Source organism: Leiobunum rupestre, chromosome 1, assembly GCF_980474605.1.
Source record: "Leiobunum rupestre chromosome 1, qqLeiRupe1.1.hap1, whole genome shotgun sequence".
In the NCBI taxonomy this organism is placed as follows: Eukaryota; Metazoa; Arthropoda; class Arachnida; order Opiliones; family Sclerosomatidae; genus Leiobunum; species Leiobunum rupestre.
The window spans coordinates 19636926-19656581 of record NC_143384.1 but is presented as its reverse complement, the minus strand read 5'-3'; the positions used below and the strand labels follow the sequence as shown (position 1 = coordinate 19656581).

The following is a 19656-nucleotide window of genomic DNA, read 5'->3' as shown; positions in this document are numbered from 1 at the left end:
AAGTTTAGGATTAAATTCATAATTAATAAAAACTTAAGATTAAATTAATATTAAATTAAAATTTACGAACAAATTAATATTAAAAGTAAAGATTAAATTCATATTAAATTAAAATGTAGGGTTAAATTCATATTAAAATGAAATTTAGGATTAAATTCATAATTAGTAAAAAATAAAAATATTAAATGGATATTAAATGAAAATTTACGATTAAATAAAATTAAATGAAAATTTACGATTAAATTAATATTAAATGAAAATTTACGATTAAATTAATAAAAAATGAAAATTTACTATTAAATTAAAATTAAATTAAAATTTTCGATTAAATTAATATTAAAATATTATTAAGGATTAAATTAATATTAAAATATTATTAAGGATTGAATTAATATTAAAATATTATTAAGGATTAAATTAATATTAAAATATTATTAAGGATTAAATGAATATTAAAATATTATTAAGGATTAAATGAATATTAAAATATTATTAAGGATTAAATTAATATTAAAATATTATTAAGGGTGAAATTAATTCTAAAATATTATTAATGATTCAATTAATATTAAGATATTATTAAGGATTGAATGAATATTAAAGTATTTTTACGGATTAAATTGATATTGAAATATTATTAAGGATGAAAATATTATTAAGGATTAAATGAATATTAAAATAATATTAAGGTTGAATTAATACTAAAATATTATTAAGGATTAAATGAATATTAAAATATTATTACGGTTGAATTAATACTAAAATATTATTAAGGATTAAATGAATATTAAAATATTATTAAGGTTGAATTATTACTAAAATATTATTAAGTATTAAATGAATATTAAAATATTATTAAGTATTAAATGAATATTAAAATATTATTAAGGATTAAAATATTATTAAGGATTAAATTATTAATTAATTATAATTGCGCTTTTATCGCCGAATGTAGATGGCGATTTAAGCCCCGGACTATATTTTACCCTTTTCGCCTGCTTGTTTAGCTCATCCTTGGAACCTTTCGGAATTTTTCCTTAGTCCGCACGCTGTTTTTGTTGGAGGGAAAGAGATCCTTAGAGGGGCCATCATATTTTATTTTCCACCGCTTTTCTCGCCAAGTCCTATTTTAAGAGGGCAGTTCCTAACGGAGCGGCGTGTACGTCTTTGGGAAGCGTGTTTATTTATTTGACACCTGACATTAGGCCCTCGCAGTCCATCGGGACGCGCCTCTACCGACGACTTTCTCTTCGAAAATGATGCTTCCATTATTCTTTTTCGAACTTATGCATTTTTTTTAAATATTGTCAATCTTTTCGTTTCTTTTGAGAATGCCAGAGTTGGAATATTTTAGCCTTTGTTGGGGTCTGGTTTTGGTCCTGTTTATTTTATTTTTTATTACGCCATAGGTTCGAAACTCACGAATTGAATTGTACGCGTGGGAACGAACGTACAAATCGAAGCCATTAGAGGTTCCATTTTAATGATTTTATTTATTCTAGATGGCGCCAGTTTAAACTTTTTGGAAGGTAGGAAAAAATTCTAGCTTTTTTATTACAAATTTACTAACACTATTTTAAGCGATGTACAAACTACGAAAAATTAAAAAAATAAAGGCCTAAGTTTACTTCTGCACCCTATAAATTTACTTTCCCTTCAAACAAATACCCTGGTATAAGTAACATTTCATATTTTTTACCATTTTGTATATATTTGTATATAGCGCTTGTTCATTTTACTGAAGTTTCTTTGATTTTTTTTATAATAACTCGAAACTTATTATATTAACGTTTCTTATTGTTTATTTGTTGCTGTTTTCCCATTATGTACCTGCGAACCTTTGCTCCTCCCTGATTTAAAGGGGATCTTTTAGGTAAATAAAACGTGTTCTGCTGTTGGCCTACCACCAGGGTATTTGTTTGGAAGGAAAGTAAATTTAAAGGGTGACAGGCAGAAGAAAACCTAGGCCGAAATAAGAAATAAAAATATTTTTTGTAATTTTAAAATAATTAAAAAATATTTGCGTTGCTTATAGAGGGTATATTATGTCTGAAAATAATAATGATAAAATATAGTTTTAAAGTTCGATAGAAGGCGCTGAGAAACAGCCGGTCTTTTACTAAAGCACTAATATCGTTGGCTTTTACGGATGGATGCTGTTTTTAAATGAAAATGTTATATCACTTTAATACATTTATCTAGTCACGAGGTCTGTGATGTTTTCATATTAAATTTAATATTTCTATTCAACCAAAAATCCTTGAAAAGCATTATTAAAATTATTCCTTTAATTTCCTATAAATTCACATGAACGTTCCTATATTTTTTTATATTTAATAAAAATTACTCAGAATGACAGAATCTAACCATTTAAGAATGATATGATTTTACAGGACCATTTCAGAATGATAGGATTTTACAGGACCATTTCAGAATTATAGGATTTTACACGATTATTTCATAATTATAGGGTTTTACAGGATAATTTCATAATTATAGGGTTTTACAGGATCATTTCATAATTATAGGACTTTAATGGGTCATTTCAGAATGATAGGATTTTTCCGGACCATTTCAGAATGATAGGATTTTACAGGACCATTTCAGAATTATAAGATTTTACAGGATCATTTCATAATTATAGCATTTTCCTGGGTCATTTCAGAAAGATAGGATTTTCCGGACCATTTCAGAATTATAGTATTTTACAGGATAATTTCATAATTATAGGGTTTTACAGGATAATTTCATAATTATAGGGTTTTACAGGATCATTTCATAATTATAGGATTTTACAGGATCATTTCATAATTATAGTATTTTACAGGATCATTTCATAATTATAGGATTTTACAGGACCATTTCATAATTATAGGATTTTACAGGATAATTTCATAATTATAGGATTTTACAGGATCATTTCAGAATTATAGTATTTTACAGGATAATTTCATAATTATAGGATTTTACAGGATCATTTCATAATTATAGGATTTTACAGGATCATTTCAGAATTATAGTATTTTACAGGATCATTTCATAATTATAGGATTTTACAGGATCATTTCATAATTATAGGATTGTACAGGATCATTTCATAATTATAGGATTTTACAGGATCAATTCATAATTATAGGATTTTACAGGATCATTTCATAATTATAGGATTTTACAGGATCATTTCATAATTATAGGATTTTCCTGGGTCATTCCAGAATGATAGGATTTTACAGGACCCCAAAAACAAAATATTGGCACAAAGTTTAGCATAAAAATACTAACACTAGAAACAGTAATATGTTTACTATCGAAAAAAGGGGTTGTAAATTAAGCCTAATGCAAAATGCGTCCCTTCCAAAATGATCATTTCGCACCACAAAAAGTGTTTAGCATATTTAACTTATTTAAACTCTTACGTCTTGGCTACTAACGAAGTAGTTGGCTTTCATTGAAGAACAAGTTTCTTTACTTACGGTATTTTTATTAGTCGTTAGATCAAAATAAAAAAAACCTAAACCTTGGATATTATTACATTTTGGGAAATACCACACTAGCTGTTCTAGCAGGTCTATGAACTTCAACTAATGAATCAGGGTGTTAACTAAAAACCGTACAACGACAGTAACTAGGAATTTGTAATTTTCACGACACATAGAACGTGCAGGGGGTCACGTGACAATGGAAAATGTCATGACCTTGAACCATGTCTTCAAGGTCATTTAAAATTTATCTCGAGAACCATTAAAGATACAAAGTTGGTTTCCAATAGAAAAGTGTTCCCCGTCACATTTTAAGTGTAATTAGCTTTGACCATACTTAATTTGACCAATAACAAGTCGAGGAATTTTAGACAAAACAAGAAGGTTGTAATGAAAATAATGTTACTAGAGACCAGGTTTGAAGGGCTAATAACTCGAAATGTACTTATGCTAGAGTATAAAAATTTGCTAGACATACTCATATAGTAGAATTTGGAAACTCGAATGACATTTAACTCATGGTTCCAGGTCATTTAATGGCTCCAATTTAAAAAGTGTGTGAATTGAAATTTTAATTCTAAATATTTTATACTTAGAAATTCAACCGTAAACAGCCAAATTCTAAATTTACCGGAAATTCGTGCTAGTATCTTTCCGCCAAATGTACTAAATATTTTGCCTTTCTTAACCTGCAACTGAGAATAGAACTGAAGAAACTGAGAACAAACATAACATTGGAGTATGGTGGATGATCTACTAATTATATCTCAGGCCCCGCCCACTAGACATTTAGTGGCTCCCCCTGTTTAATAAAACGAGAACTACAAATGTCTTTTTAAAATTTAGATCAAATAATTTAATGTTAAATTAAATAATTATTAGTAATTATATTTAAAATTTAAATATGTATATATTAATTACATACTAAATATTAAAATAATTCATTTTAATTATATTACTGTGATAATGATGAACATAATAAAATTAAATATAAAATTATTGATAATGTAATTCATGTTACTGCTTACAATTATTTTAAAGAACTTGTAATCAAACGTAAATAAGTTCTTAGTATTGACTCACAGATGGTGGCTATTACATATTTATCAATAAATCTTCGCCAACAAAATTAGAAAAAGAGTACATCATGTAAATGTAGGGCTTGTTTGTTCTCCGTTGCCTCAGTACGTTCTTCTACCTATTTACACTATATAAATCGCATTAAATAAAATTTAGAAAACTTAATTATCTTAGCTGTAGTTACGTCCAACGCGTGAAATCAGATAAGACTCTTAACTATATCAAATTACGTTAACAACAACAACACCGATAAGATAATTGAGCTCTAACCAACCCCGGAGTCCTTAACTTTAGATTAAAACTTATTTTCGCTATCCAACCCCGCCCAGGTTTTGGTAATCCCAGAGCGCATCTTCGGAAGAGGTTGCATCAATTAACTTGTAAACAATAGCTAGAGACCAAGGCCCACTCGTTCGCCCGTTAAAAGGGGCAATTTCCTCAAAACCTTACTCTCTCTAGCCTGATCTCCACCCGACGGCGACTTATATAAAATTAATAGGCCCGATAAGATTACTCGAGCTTAAAATAGGTGGCGCTGATGTATGGACGTCCGGGATGCGACCTCCCCAACGCCCTCCAGCGGATGCCATTAAAATTATTATCCCCAGAACTGCGAGAAAGTTTTGGGAGCGCTAGATCCCCGAGTATACATATTTTCGGCATCAAAATTGACTTCGAGCGAAGCTGGGTTGCGTCAAGGCTGTGGAGGAACTGTAAACATACTTGGGTTTTTATTGGGGGAAAGGAGGTACTCCCGTATATTGCCCCAGGGAATTGTGGGAAGGTTTTTAAACGCGCCACTGAACGAGTTTGATAACGGTTGGCGAATTTTACTTATGGGTTATTTTATAGGAGGCGTTTGAGGTAAGGACTAGGGATCTTGACCCAAATTGTTTTTATTTTTTAAATTAGCCGAAATTTAAATGATGGAAAGTAATATAATTGGAGTAAGTGTGTTAGTAGGATTATTTGATGAATGTATCCAATGTATAGGTAAAAATCTCTAAACAATAGGAATTTATATTTAAAAATCTCGAAACAATAGGAATTTATAGGTAAAAATCTCGAAACAATAGGAATTTATAGGTAAAAATCTCGCTAAAAAATAGGAATTTATAGGTAAAAATCTCTAAAAAATAGGAATTTATAGGAAAAAATCTCTAAAAAATAGGAATTTATAGGTAAAAATCTCGCTAAAAAATAGGAATTTATAGGTAAAAATCTCTAAAAAATAGGAATTTATAGGAAAAAATCTCTAAAAAATAGGAATTTATAGGTAAAAATCTCTAAAAAATAGGAATTTATAGGAAAAAATCTCTAAACAATAGGAATTTATATTTAAAAATCTCGAAACAATAGGAATTTATAGGTAAAAATCTCGAAACAATAGGAATTTATAGGTAAAAATCTCGCTAAAAAATAGGAATTTATAGGTAAAAATCTCTAAAAAATAGGAATTTATAGGAAAAAATCTCTAAAAAATAGGAATTTATAGGTAAAGATCTCTAAAAAATAGGAATTTATAGGAAAAAATCTCTAAAAAATAGGAATTTATAGGTAAAAATATCTCTAAAAAATAGGAATTTATAGGAAAAAATCTCTAAAAAATAGGAATTTATAGGTAAAAATCTCTCTAAAAAAATAGGAACATCTTCCTCATAAAAACCATTATAACAAAATTCAAATACTTTAAAAACTAAAAAACATTTCTATCACATTTAATATTGCTTTAATATTTACATAAAACGCGTTTCAAAATTAAAATAGGAAAAGCATTTAAGTGTTTTTTTATAAGATTCCATAAAAATGGAGGGGAATAAATGCTAACCCCAGCCCTAGAGGTAATAAACATCATTATTAACAACTAAATGATTTTTTTTAAGATTTCCTATAAAGTTAAGGCATTGTTTAGTACATTTCCCACAAGCGTTTCAGCAGCTATCTAATGACAATTTTTAAAATTATATGGATTTATATGTTCAATTTTTAAAAAATAGGAACAATTTGGAAATATAGGAACTATAGATACTCAGGGATCAAAACATAATTTTAAATTAACAAGACTACCCCATTTCTGATACCTGTATGCTAACTCTGCGGTCATCGATAATATTTTAAAATATGTAAATAAGGGGGTGATCAAAAAGGGTCCTAAACTTCTGGTTGCTAAGAGACATGATTCTTCTTTGTCTCGTTGGTTTTTGTTTAAAGGTCACTGATACAGGGTTCGCACAAATTTTCCGGAATTAAATTCTTTGACATTTACAGGTTTTCCCTGACCAAATTGCCAATTTTCCCCTGACCATTTTTGTATAATGAATGGTTTGAGGTAAAATCTTGAAAATATTTATTATGTATTTTTAATACATCTTTCAAACATTTATTTACATGATTTTTTTTCCGGCCATTTTCAAATTCCCTTACTTTTTTGGACCATTTTCAAATTCCCTTACTTATTAGACCATTTTCAAATTCCCTTACTTATTAGACCATTTTCAAATACCCTTACTTTTTAGACCATTTTCAAATTCCCTAGTTTTTAGACCATTTTCAAATTCCCTTACTTTTTAGACCATTTTCAAATTCCCTTACTTTTTAGACCATTTTCAAATTCCCTTACTTATTAGACCATTTTCAAATTTCCTTACTTTTTAGACCATTTTCAAATTCCCTTACTTTTTAGACCATTTTCAAATTCCCTAGTTTTTAGACCATTTTCAAATTCCCTTACTTTTTAGACCATTTTCAAATTCCCTTACTATTTAGACCATTTTCAAATTCCCTTACTATTTAGACCATTTTCAAATTCCCTTACTTTTTAGACCATTTTCAAATTCCCTAGTTTTTAGACCATTTTCAAATTCCCTTACTTTTTAGACCATTTTCAAATTCACTAGTTTTTAGACCATTTTCAAATTCCCTTACTTTTTAGACCATTTTCAAATTCCCTTACTATTTAGACCATTTTCAAATTCCCTGACTTTTTCCTGACTATTTCGAATTATTTTCCAATTCCCTGATTTTTTGGAATCATTTTCAAATTCCCCGAATTTTCCAGGTTTTCAGGTCGTGTACGAGCCCTGCTGATAGCATGTTTAGATCATAACAGTCGCTCTGTATATTTATCTTATTTTGCATAAACTGCGAGATGTTTTCATAATAGTTGATTTTATAAAATAAAAAGTGGTCTTGCCCAACTTGTTAAAATGTTGCTCTTACGTCACAAGACCCAGCTTTATTAGTGTATTCTTCGCACGAGCTATTTGCACGCGCGCTAGAAAAACCTATGTTCCTCGCGACTATAGCGCGCGCTAGTAGGCTTGCCAAAGTAAGAGACTGTGACGTAGGAGCAACATTTAAACAAGAAGGCCCCGTTACTTTATAAAAAGAACTATTCACTTAATTTGATTCGGCTTGCACGATAAGTGGTGTAAGGATTTTACGAGATGTAGGCTAACATTTCTCAAAATTGGGTCCCATTTTTAACTTTCACAAATTTATCGAAGGTAAATTGCCTTGCTTGGGGCCTCACAAATGAGCTTGGGATTCTTTTAAATTAACTTCGTGCCTCTGAAAATTAAATGGGGGACCAATAATATTAACTTGGGGTCTCTTAAAATTAACTGGGGGCCTCTGACAATTAAGTGGGGTTCCATAAAATTAACTTGGGGCCTCTGAAAATTAAATGGGGGTCCAATTAAATTAAATTACCCGGGAGTCAAATAATATTAACTTGTGGCCTCTGCAAATTAACTGGGGTCCTATAAAATTAGCTTGGGGCCCCTGAAAAATAACCGGGGGCCCATAAAATTAACTTGGGGCCTTTGGAAATTAACTGGGGGTCCAATAAAATTAACTTGGGCCCTTAAAATTAACTGGGGAATAAAGGCATTGAAAGTCGCTAGACGATTTAGGATATTAGCCAAGCTGATTATTATTATTATTATTATTATTATTATTATTATTATTATTATTATTATTATTATTATTATTATAAAATTAACTGGGGTCCAATAAAATGAACTTGGGCCCTTAAAATGGAATTGTGGGGTCCTTAAAATTTATTTGTGGGCCCGAAGTACATTTTAAAGTAAACGGTAGATTTGAAAGCAATTTTAGCTTCACAGGAATTTTAACAGATTTCTCATTGCCATTTAGTTTCGCCACTGTACGATAGATGGCGCCACGGTAAACGGTAGATTGTAATGAAATTTTAGCTTCACAGAACGCTTTGATCGAGCTTCAATTTACATGATTTATCGCGTCTACTACTACCTCATTTGAATACTCTCATCTTGATGAAGTCTTGATGCTTCCAGAATCAACATATCCTCAATCTACTAAGATACACCATATTCTCCAAAGTTTACTTAAGACGACGGGAGATGGGAGTAAAAAGCTTTTGGACAATTTTCTCAGGCTCATCTATCACTTTTTTAATCCCCTCTCCCTCCCCCCTCCGGAGCTGTCTAAATTGTTCTATTATTTTGTCCCGTTGACAACAGACCGTGTGTGTGATCAGAAACCACACCCCAATTTTGTCCCAGCCGCGCCTTACCATTTTTGTTTCGTTTTTAATTCCCTTTTTGTCCGACAGGTCGTGTCATATTTTTCGAAATGTCACTATTGGAAAGCGAGGAGGAAACCTTACGGAATTTTAGCTTCGCGATGTTTTTGATTTCCGTTAAGGTCGGCATTCTTTTAAAACACTAAGCCTTGGCTTCCGTTGTCATGACAACCGGGGGGACACGCGGATTTTCACTTTTATTTTGACTAAGGCTTAAAGATTTCGATCTAGCTTCTCTTTTTTTTAGCTGATGGAATTTAATTTATATTAATGGAATGGTTTATTTTGGGATTTACGGCGTTTTTTAAGTTCTTTTTGGGGAGTATTTAGTAGTTGTCACTACTGTTTATTATTTTCGATTGAAGGTACTATAATAAAGACAGTATTTTGGTACGTTTTTAGGTCTTTTGTTATTCAATTTATATTTTTAATCGGGTTTCCTTATATAAATTATAATTATTTATCGATTAGTTTTATTTATTTTGGTCAATTTATCGTACTTGGATTTTTTTAAATTAGTGAAGTTTATTTTTTACCTATTACTAAAAACATACCAATTCAATTGTTGGTAAAGTTGGTGACATTTTCACTTAGGTACGACTTATAACAATATAGTGGTTTTAAAACCAATACGCTTGAAAATATCATGATATATTATTGTAAATAATCCTGCTAGACAGCCTAGACCAAAAACAAATAGCTGACGAGCAAGGCATTAGTGAACTGCGGTTGGAACACTTTTACAGGGGTCAGTAGGTCAATAATAGACCTTAGTTAATTCCCAAACGCAAATGCCGAACTCCATCTCAAACAAATATCCATTAAAATTACTAAAAGAGGACCCAATGCCCCATTAAAGGCGACGATAACAAATCACTCGTAAGTAGACGCGCGCTATCGAGTTATCAACAACCGTTGACAAGCGAAAGGGGGGAACCAAGGCCTCCGCGGTTAATAAATCGTCATATTTTCCAAATTAGGCTTAGCGTCATTAAGAGAACGTCGACAAAAAGAACACTTACCGGGAATAGCCAGAGACAGCAACGGTACGTGATGCACGGCTACCGGCAATTCTTCCATCCATTGCGCTAAATTCCTGCGACGTTCTACGATATAAAGACCCGTCGAGTTTTTAGCCAGCTTCGGTTCGTAAGCCACGACTTTGCCATCGTCGTCTGCCATTTTCGCGTCTGTCGGACTTTAGGCGTCGCCCTACTGGATACGTACTGGTTAGGCCTCTGCGCGTCTCTCGCCTCTAGATCAACGGGCACGAATTTCCCTCTATTGTTTAGACGGATCTTGATAAAAGAGCGGGGTTCTGTTTCTAATGATCGTAAGGGTTCCTCTTAGCTTCCCCCCATTACCTGCCGGGGAACCCGGGTTTCACCTGTTCGACGAATGTAGTCGCGCCGCGATCGAATACGCTTCTCGTTTGCGCCTTCCCTCCCCCTTTCTTTTGATTCCCCTCCTCCTTTTCCCCAAGCTTTCACGCGATTAGCGCCATCTAGCGTACGCAGCGGGAACTGACAACGGACTTTTTTCATATCGGTAACGATTTTGACGCGTAAATTCGCGTAAATTGGTACGTAATATGTCACGTACTAGAGGAGGATACATTTACATATGCTGTTAATGTTATTAGCTTGAAACAAGCATCTTCGTAGGTTCTTGTTGATTTTTCGTTAAAAATAGTGCGTAGCGAAATACTTTTTTAGAACAATTACATCGGGAAAATATGGTTTATAAATATTAAATAAGTATGTATCCCTAGTAGGCAGTGTAAGTTCTACCTTTTATATTGTTAACGCGGAGTAATACACGCGCTAAATTTTGAGCCGTGAAGCGGTGTACACATCCGCGAGTTTGGCGTTAAATTTGCGTCCTTTGCAAACTGTTTACAGCCAGTGAAGATACATGTTATATTACAAATATGGATACTTCTTTATTAAGAGATATTTAATAGACTTTTGATATGGGTAAATATGACGCGTACCAAAGCCGTCATACTTACGTTAAATTACCCTACTTATGGACGTTATGGTACCTCTAATAATTAACTAAATGTTAAAAATCGTCGCCAATTATTCTTAGCTTCTGTTAAACCTGGTGGCAAACATGTGAATATTTTTTATTTATTTGTATAGTATTTGTTTAGGAAATTGTTTTAAAAACCAGAGGGTATTTTATTAGCACTAAAAATAAAGGTTTTAGTGTACAAAATGGAGTGTAACATTGAGTTACCGACGGTCATTTTTGGACTCCGACTTGATAATGTTGCGTATCCACGGATGGAAATTATTGACCTTGGTATAGAATCCGTACTGTCCTGCACGGCCGCACCTGTTGCAAATATAATAGTAACAAATTAGAGTAGAAAGTTACTAATTAGAGTAGAAAGTTACTAATTAGAGTAGAAAGTTACTAATTAGAGTAGAAAGTTACTAATTAGAGTAGAAAGTTACTAATTAGAGTAGAAAGTTACTAATTAGAGTAGAAAGTTATTAATTAGAGTAGAAAGTTACTAATTAGAGTAGAAAGTTACTAATTAGAGTAGAAAGTTATTAATTAGAGTAGAAAGTTACTAATTAGAGTAGAAAGTTACTAATTAGAGTAGAAAGTTACTAATTAGAGTAGAAAGTTACTACGGGGATTTTTAAATTTTCCCTTGGATTTTAGAGATTTGTTGATTTTTCTCTTGTATTTTTGGGATTTGTGGATTTTTGTCGTGGGATTTGTAGATTTGTTTTTTCTCTGAGATTTTGTGGATTTGTTTTTTCTCTGAGATTTTGTGGATTTGTTTTTTCTCTGAGATTTTGTGGATTTGTTTTTTCTCTGAGATTTTGTGGATTTGTTTTTTCTCTGAGATTTTGTGGATTTGTTTTTTATTTGAGATTTTGTGGATTTGTTTTTTCTCTGAGATTTTGTGGATTTGTTTTTTCTCTGAGATTTTGTGGATTTGTTTTTTCTCTGAGATTTTGTGGATTTGTTTTTTATTTGAGATTTTGTGGATTTGTTTTTTCTCTGAGATTTTGTGGATTTGTTTTTTCTCTGAGATTTTGTGGATTTGTTTTTTCTCTGAGATTTTGTGGATTTGTTTTTTCTCTGAGATTTTGTGGATTTGTTTTTTCTCTGAGATTTTGTGGATTTGTTTTTTCTCTGAGATTTTGTGGATTTGTTTTTTCTCTGAGATTTTGGAGATTGGTGTTTTTTTCCTCTGGCATTTTGGGAATATGTGGATTCTTCTCTTGTATTTTGGGGATATGTGAATTTTAATTTTGGATTTTGGATTTGTGTTTTTTTAATGGTTTTGGATTTTTCTGAATGTCCAACCCCTCGCCAAATGTGTACACTATTTCCCTGCCATATAATTTTTGCGGGCTTCTGTCCTAAATTTTTTACAAATACAAAATTGTGTAATTTTTCTTTCATGAGTTTTGAATTGGTTTTCTTCATTATTTTGTTCGGAAAGTGTACGGCCTATTTCTGAATGTCCGATCCCTCGCCATATGCCCTTAGTCAATTCGAGTATATTATAAGCTGTCGGGAAACCGCTTGGAAACACTAGATGCTTGTCAGTCATCTTAACACAGTCATCTTAAAGATAGCACCGTTGAAACCGCGGGCCAGTACTTATCTCAACAGCGTCTCAATTATTGTCGCGATAGTTACGTCCTGCTCAAGTCTCTTTCAAGAACGTATAATTATGTCTACATTATTTTCTTTACTCTTAGAGAATATACTGAAATTATTTCGCTCTGATCCGAGCTGACTGCTTTGGCATATTGTCATATATAACATAATTCCTCATGAGTATGCTAGCTAGGAGCAACAAACACAGCACTGCCGTCAAAAGTCATGGATTTTCTTGCGTACAATTTTCATTGGCTAGACGCTTTAGCGCCTGCTGCCGTCGGAAGGGGAAAATTCGTAAATTGTCTTACCCCCGCCCGTAAAACGTTCAGCGTAAAGGCGCGTCCAATGAAATTTGTACACAACACTGCGTTAGCGTGTTTAAAGGCTAGCTGCGTTCCCCTTGTGTTTGTTGCTCCTAAATGCCACAAATGCATTTTCTTTAATGAAACCTTGTTCACGGAATATAACGTAATTTACGTCACTTCCAACTCCGTGACGAGTAACGCGTCGTCCGATTTACCATAAGTGTATAATATTGTTACATAAGTGCGACACTTACTGTTCTTCACACGCAAAAGTTTCACTGAGAGCTATTCACAAGACAGACTGCATTACGGGCTTCGTCGCCGTGTTGCGTCCGCTTGCTAACGCGTCACACGTAATCTTTGACAGCGCCTCGCTAAGGGGAGATTTTCTTCGTGTGATGACGTCACTCCGTTACTAGCCCAAAGATGAAAATTAGTTTTGCATTTTTGGGTCCACATATTGTATGTTATTGTTTCGTATGAAACAAGGTCTCATTGATATTTTTTTCTATGGATATGTTGCGCAGAGGCATACTTATGAATAATTATGTTATTTATGATATTTTTAAACTACAAGAAATGAAGATGTTTATGCCTTGGGTACTGGCCCTGCTATCTGAAACAAGTGTCTTTCACAAAAAAAAACATTTTGGAAGATAATATATACAAAGGAAAAATATAATTTATAAATAAGCCAAATATCCTTCAGACAGTCTAATATTTACTAGGCGGAGTAATCAGCACCTCTTAATTTAAATAGTAAGTTACAAATAGATTTTCGGAAAGAAACTTAACAACTTTATATTTTTCTTGTTCATTGTTCCGTAAATGTAACTCACTTGATTAAATACCGTCGTTAAGTTTATTTAAAATTAAATTTACGTGTAGCGCCAGACTGCGGCTTTTATTTTGAACGATAATTTTATCGTGCCTAGTTTGTGACGTCATTGACTACGGTTTTTTCTGAATTTTTCCCACTGCATCTGGTAGATTACATAGTTCCCACTATCCTACCAAGGCCCTTGGTAGATTTGGCGATGTCAATTTAGCCGTGAGCTCGTGTTTTTAAAACCCTGTAACATAGAGATAGAAAAGAAATAGAGGGAAGATTACCGCGTTAAGGCACCCCTGTTTTTGACCTGGTAAATTCACCCCCCCCCCCCCCCACGCATGTATGAAAGCGGAGATGGGCAGAATTTGCAACGCCATCTATCCTTCCTTTGTTTACATCAAATGACAGTTGATTTTCCAAAAGGCATAATGTATTTCATTTCACCGCGCGTCGATGGCGCCACGTAATCTGCCCATCTCAAGGCTTCCTACATTGGCGAAAAAGGGTCGGCACTCGCGGTCAACTTCACCAGATACAATAGTGCCTCTATTGCTTTACTATCTCTATGCCCTGTAAGCACCCGCGTAAAAATTCAATAGTAGAATCTCACGAGTCTATAGGAGATTTTTCGGATTCGGCCACGGAATCAGTAGCATCTACATTTGCAATCCAAGCCTAGCGGCCAATGAGGAAAACCGTCTAGTCAATGTCGTCAATCAAATTGTTTGGCCGTTCTACTAATTACTTCTAATTAACTACGAACCGGAAAGCAACGAAACTTTTTATTTGGGTACTTTAAAGGGGAACGGCCAAGCTTTTGCATATATAATAATAATGTTTTAATTCAGGATAAAAAAAGCTGTACACTTATTGGGCCTTGATACGCGATACAAAAGATATTATAACGCACGAAACAAAAGAAACTATTTACATTAATATTAATTGATACAATGATAGGGCCAGAAAAAACGAAAATGAAAAAAACAGAATTTCACAAAAAAAAGATACATATGAAGCGACAGTAATAAAATAAAAAAAGGCTAATAGTAAGTAATGCTGAAATGAACAACAGGTCAGCCCCAGTTTTTATATGTATCTAATCGACACTTGAATGCCGATGCGGAGGATTTGGTCTTAACGGCAGCCGGGAGATCATTCCAAAATGTAACAACCCGTTGAGTGAAGAAAACGCGCCTAGCTACCCCGTTGCACCACTTTTTAGTTCCACATCGAGATATATATATATATATCGAAGTGGGACTATTGCTATGGACGGATTGTCGTTAAGTGTTCTGTGTTTGTTTGTTTGTTTGGTGTGGAAAGCAACGACACGGCAGATGGCGCTGCGAAAATAATTTGCAGTTTTGGCGAAACCGGGATTCGAACTCACAGTCAAAAACTCCGAACAATTACGCCTTTACGCTCTCGGCCACTGGAAGCTTCCCAAAATTTGTTCGGAACTTCTACTGTATTCTTGTTAGTTTTAGCGGCGCGGGGGGGAGTTGGCTAGTTAAGTTGTCGAAATTCTCGTCCGTTTTTACGCCTTATTTTACGTATATTTTCCGAAATTTAAGGTCAAGTGAACCTCAAACTTCGCGTCGGGTGGTGGGTGGTGGGCGGTGGGTGGTGGGCACACTCGCTTAAGATGCCTCGCTCGAAAGTGAGTACTCGAATAAACGAGCTCGAAAATTTTAAATGTTCGGGTGGTGAGCAGTGGTAGGTGGGCATACTCGCTTAAGATGCCTCGCTCGAAAGTGAGTACTCGAATAAACGAGCTCGAAAATTTTAAATGCCCTCTTCCCCATATGTACTTATAAATGCTCTAAAAGCCCCACAATGAGATACTTATTTTCTTATTTAAATAAATCAACAAGAGACATTAAAAAACTTCATAACTCGTTACACCAAACAAAAGGTTCAAGAGAAACTACGAGTTCAATCCACACTGACGAACTTCCTTTTGGGTAATAAAAGCAATAGAACCATAGAGAAACAATTATACATTGAAGTCACTATCGGGAGAAGGTATTATATTATTAAGAACACGCGTACGCTTAAAAAGTTAAAGCATTGAAGACTCTATTTCCCTTCACACACTTACGTACCGCCATTATTAATTATTGGACTCCCATACTCATCCAAAAACTAGGGGCATTCTGGCATATGTTGTTTTATATCTAATTTTTATTACGATAATCTTTGCCGTATACCATTCGCAAAACTTAGGTATATTAACTTACAAGTTCACGTAAAGACTACCCGTTTATAGCTCTACCACAAATAGATCGAAATTTAAAATATAGCTTTTTGTCAAATTACCTTGCAAGTTAAGTCAATAAATGACCTCAACAGCTTATGAATTGGTTTGCCCACCCGTGTATCCTGAGGGTGGGCGGTGGCCTCTCTTTAACATAGGATGGTAAATAGTATATCTCACTATAGGAAATCACATGGGCTCAACAGTTTTTATATTAGTTTGCCCACCCGGGTCTCCTGATGGTGGGCGGCATCCACCCTTTCACTTAGGGTGGCAATTTATATATCCAACGATAAGAAATCACAAAGCCTCAAAAGCTTTGTATTAGTTTGCCTACCTGTGTCTACTAAGGGTGTATGGCTTTGCCCATTCGAATACACTGATGTGGAACTAATATTACGGCCTGGGCCGACTTGTTACGGATTGTGGGAGCCTTCCGGCCCTCCCACTTGATGTCGAAGAAGTCAACTGCTGTAACATCATACAGGCCATAAATGATTTTGAAGGTGTCAACTAAGTCGGCGCGAAGACGTCTGTCCTTAAAGGGGAACGGTCAAGCTTTAACCAGTTAGATATCCCTATAGCCCATTAAAAACTAAAGTTTATGGCGAAAACCGCATCAAAAATTATTGAGTGGTTAAGTTTTAATAAAATAAAGAAATTTCGGGAAAACGAAAAGCACGCGTCCGCCGCGACACCTGGTGAGAAGTCGGTGAGACAGAAAAACAACGTAAAAGCGCGCGCTGTTGAAGACGCGAAAAATTGGGTTTGCACGCGCGGCGCGTTCCATTTATAAGAGACTTAAGCCTAAATTGCGTGATTTTAAAAGTTAGTATAGTTCGCGAATCGCTCATACGGGGATAGGGGCGATGGCGGCAGCCCCTAAGATGGCGGCGAAAATTCAAACCCAAACACCTGGCGTTATTTTTTGTTTAAACTTTTTGGGCCAAAAGCTATTTTTTCAAGATAAAAAAAGGTACGTGTTAGTATATTGAACGTCTTGTTAATCTTTTGATACGGAAATAAGGCCATATTCGGAAAAGCTTGGCCGTTCCCCTTTAAGGGAGAGAAGACCGAACCTTTTTAATCTTTCATCATATGGTAAGGTTCTGAACCCTGAAACTAGCTTCGTGGCCTTTCTTCGCACCCTTTCCAGCTTCTCAATGTCTTTGACCAGGTGGGGGGACCAAATGCTGGAACAGTAGTCTAAGTGAGGGCGAATGTAGACACTGTACAGGATTTTGAAAGATTTGACACTAAAATGAGATAATGATCTCCGCAGCATATACAAAGCCCTTGCACGGCGCGCGGAAGTGGCTTTGCTATGGGTATCCCCGAACATATGGCCGGAAAGCGTGACCCCAAGGTCCTGAACCACAGCATGCGCCTCGATCGCTTTACCCCCCAAACTGTACTGATAGCGAGGGTTATTGGCCCCGCAATGGAGAACAACCGATTTAGTAGTATTGAAGCTCATACCATTCGAGGAGACAAAATGGGCCAAAGCATCAATGTGCCGTTGGAGGGATAGCGAATCAGTCGGTGAAGCTATTTTATGACCAATCTTATTGTCATCGGCAAACCATTTGAGAAAAGATCAACAAGACGTTCAACTTATTTTGTCTTGAAAAATAGTTTTTGGCCTAAAAAGTTGAAAAGCAAAATAACGCCAAGTATTTGGGTCTGAATTTTCGCCGCCATCTTAAGTGTATTGCCAGCGCCAGCGCCACCTTAGGGAGCGATTTGCGAACTATCCTGACTTTTAAAATCGCGCAATTAGGCTTAGGTCCCGTATAACTGGAACAAAAAAAAAACAAACAAATCTTTCGCGTCTACAGCAGCGCGCGCTTTCAAAATTCATATTGTTTTTCAATTTTAATCAAGCAAGGAGTGTCTCACCAATTTCTCACCAGATGTCGGGGCGGACGCGCGCTTTTCAATTTCCCGAAATTTCTTTATTTTATTAAATATTAACCACTTAATATTTTTTTATGCGGTTTTCGCCATAAATTTTAGTTTTCAAGGGGCTATAGGGCTATCTAACTGGTTAAAGCTTGACCATTCCCCTTAAAACGTAAGCGCTTCGTTTAATAACAAATTTAAGGCGGTAACGAATAATTGCGGTGTACACATCTGCAAGTGTCGGCTCCGGCCTAGTTGCATTCGCTCGCACTAGATGTCGTTAGCGTATAAATCAAAGTTGAGTAAGCATAAATATCTATCCTAAAAGGTGTGGCCAATTGGGAACTTCTCGCGTTAATTGGCTTTTCGGAATCACGAGATTTTTAACTTATTAAACACCTGGTTTTGGAAACGCAATAGATCGCCGACAACTCGTTTTAAGTTCCTGGAAGGTGCTGCCATCTAGAAGCGCTTTTAGAAGCATTTTTGTACACTTTTTTTTATAGAGCCGCCACTTGGAACTACTCCTTCCGCGTTGAGTTTGCACTGGTTAAAGGGGTTTTCCCCCGAGTTCTTTCCCTTATCCATAAAAACTTTAACGGTAATAGTGAGTGTGGGGAGCTGTTGGCTCGCGTGGCTTGCCACCACCCTCCTACGCATTGTAACCCGGCCACCAGTTTAATGGCTTTAAAAGCGAGGGGCAGGTCACTTCCTTGATTAACGACGCACCCCTCAAAAGATTAAATCCGATTTAATCGTGATTATTTTGATTAAATTCAATTTATTCACGATTAAGTGGATTAAATCACGTTTAATCATGATTAGAATGTTTAAATCTGATTTAATCATTATTAAATGATTAAATCTGTTTAAAATGATTAAATCCTGATTAAAAAAAATTATATCGTGATTAGTATGATTAAATCGTACTTTAGTTTTGATTTTAATGATAAATTCTCGATTCGACCGATTAAAATGATTAAATCGCGATTAAAATGATTAAATCGCGATTAAAATGATTAAATCGCGATTAAAATGATTAAATCGCGATTAAAATGATTAAATCGCGATTAAAATGATTAAATCGCGATTAAAATGATTAAATTGCGATTAAAATGATTAAATCGCGATTAAAATGATTAAATCGCGATTAAAATGATTAAATCTAATTAAAAAGATTAGATCATGATTAGGATGATTAAATATCGTTTAAATGATTAAATCCTGATTAAAAAGATTAGATCATGATTAGAATGATTAAATATCGTTTAAATCATGATTAGATTTTCTAATCTTGATTACCCTGATTTAATCATTTTACTATGATTAAGACGCACCCAAAATGGAAGTGACCTGCCCCTCGTTTAAAAGTCGCTAGATGACTGTGGCCTCAGGTGGTGTCCTGGGTTATTATTATTATTGTTATTTTTATCATAAGTGGATAAGAAACATAAGTATGGCACTGAACGAATTCGGTGAATGATAGTCTGTCGTGGAGTGATTGCGAAATAGGAAGTTTCCGAACAGGAAACTAGTCCCTTCCAACGGTTCCGTCGGCAAAATAGTTGGTTAGTTTGATGGCGAGAAATACGACTTTAGGA

The 19656-nt window shown here is 34.3% G+C and overlaps 2 protein-coding genes across 2 annotated transcripts in view; both read right to left on the bottom strand.

The window, feature by feature from the left end:
- The window catches only part of LOC149961274 (PI-PLC X domain-containing protein 3), a 31508-nt gene extending 20949 nt beyond the window's left edge, over window positions 1–10559 (bottom strand). The window contains exon 1 of the mRNA XM_090176465.1: window positions 10149–10559. Coding sequence (XP_090032591.1) covers window positions 10149–10308 — 160 coding nt within the window. The 5' untranslated portion in view covers window positions 10309–10559. The remainder of the gene's footprint in view (window positions 1–10148) is intronic.
- Window positions 10560–11312: 753 nt separating this feature from the next.
- LOC149961273 (uncharacterized) overlaps window positions 11313–19656 on the bottom strand; it is a 72243-nt gene continuing 63899 nt past the window's right edge. Inside the window, exon 9 of the mRNA XM_090170410.1 lies at window positions 11313–11466. Within this exon, the coding sequence (XP_090026536.1) occupies window positions 11364–11466 (103 nt within the window). The 3' untranslated portion in view covers window positions 11313–11363. The remainder of the gene's footprint in view (window positions 11467–19656) is intronic.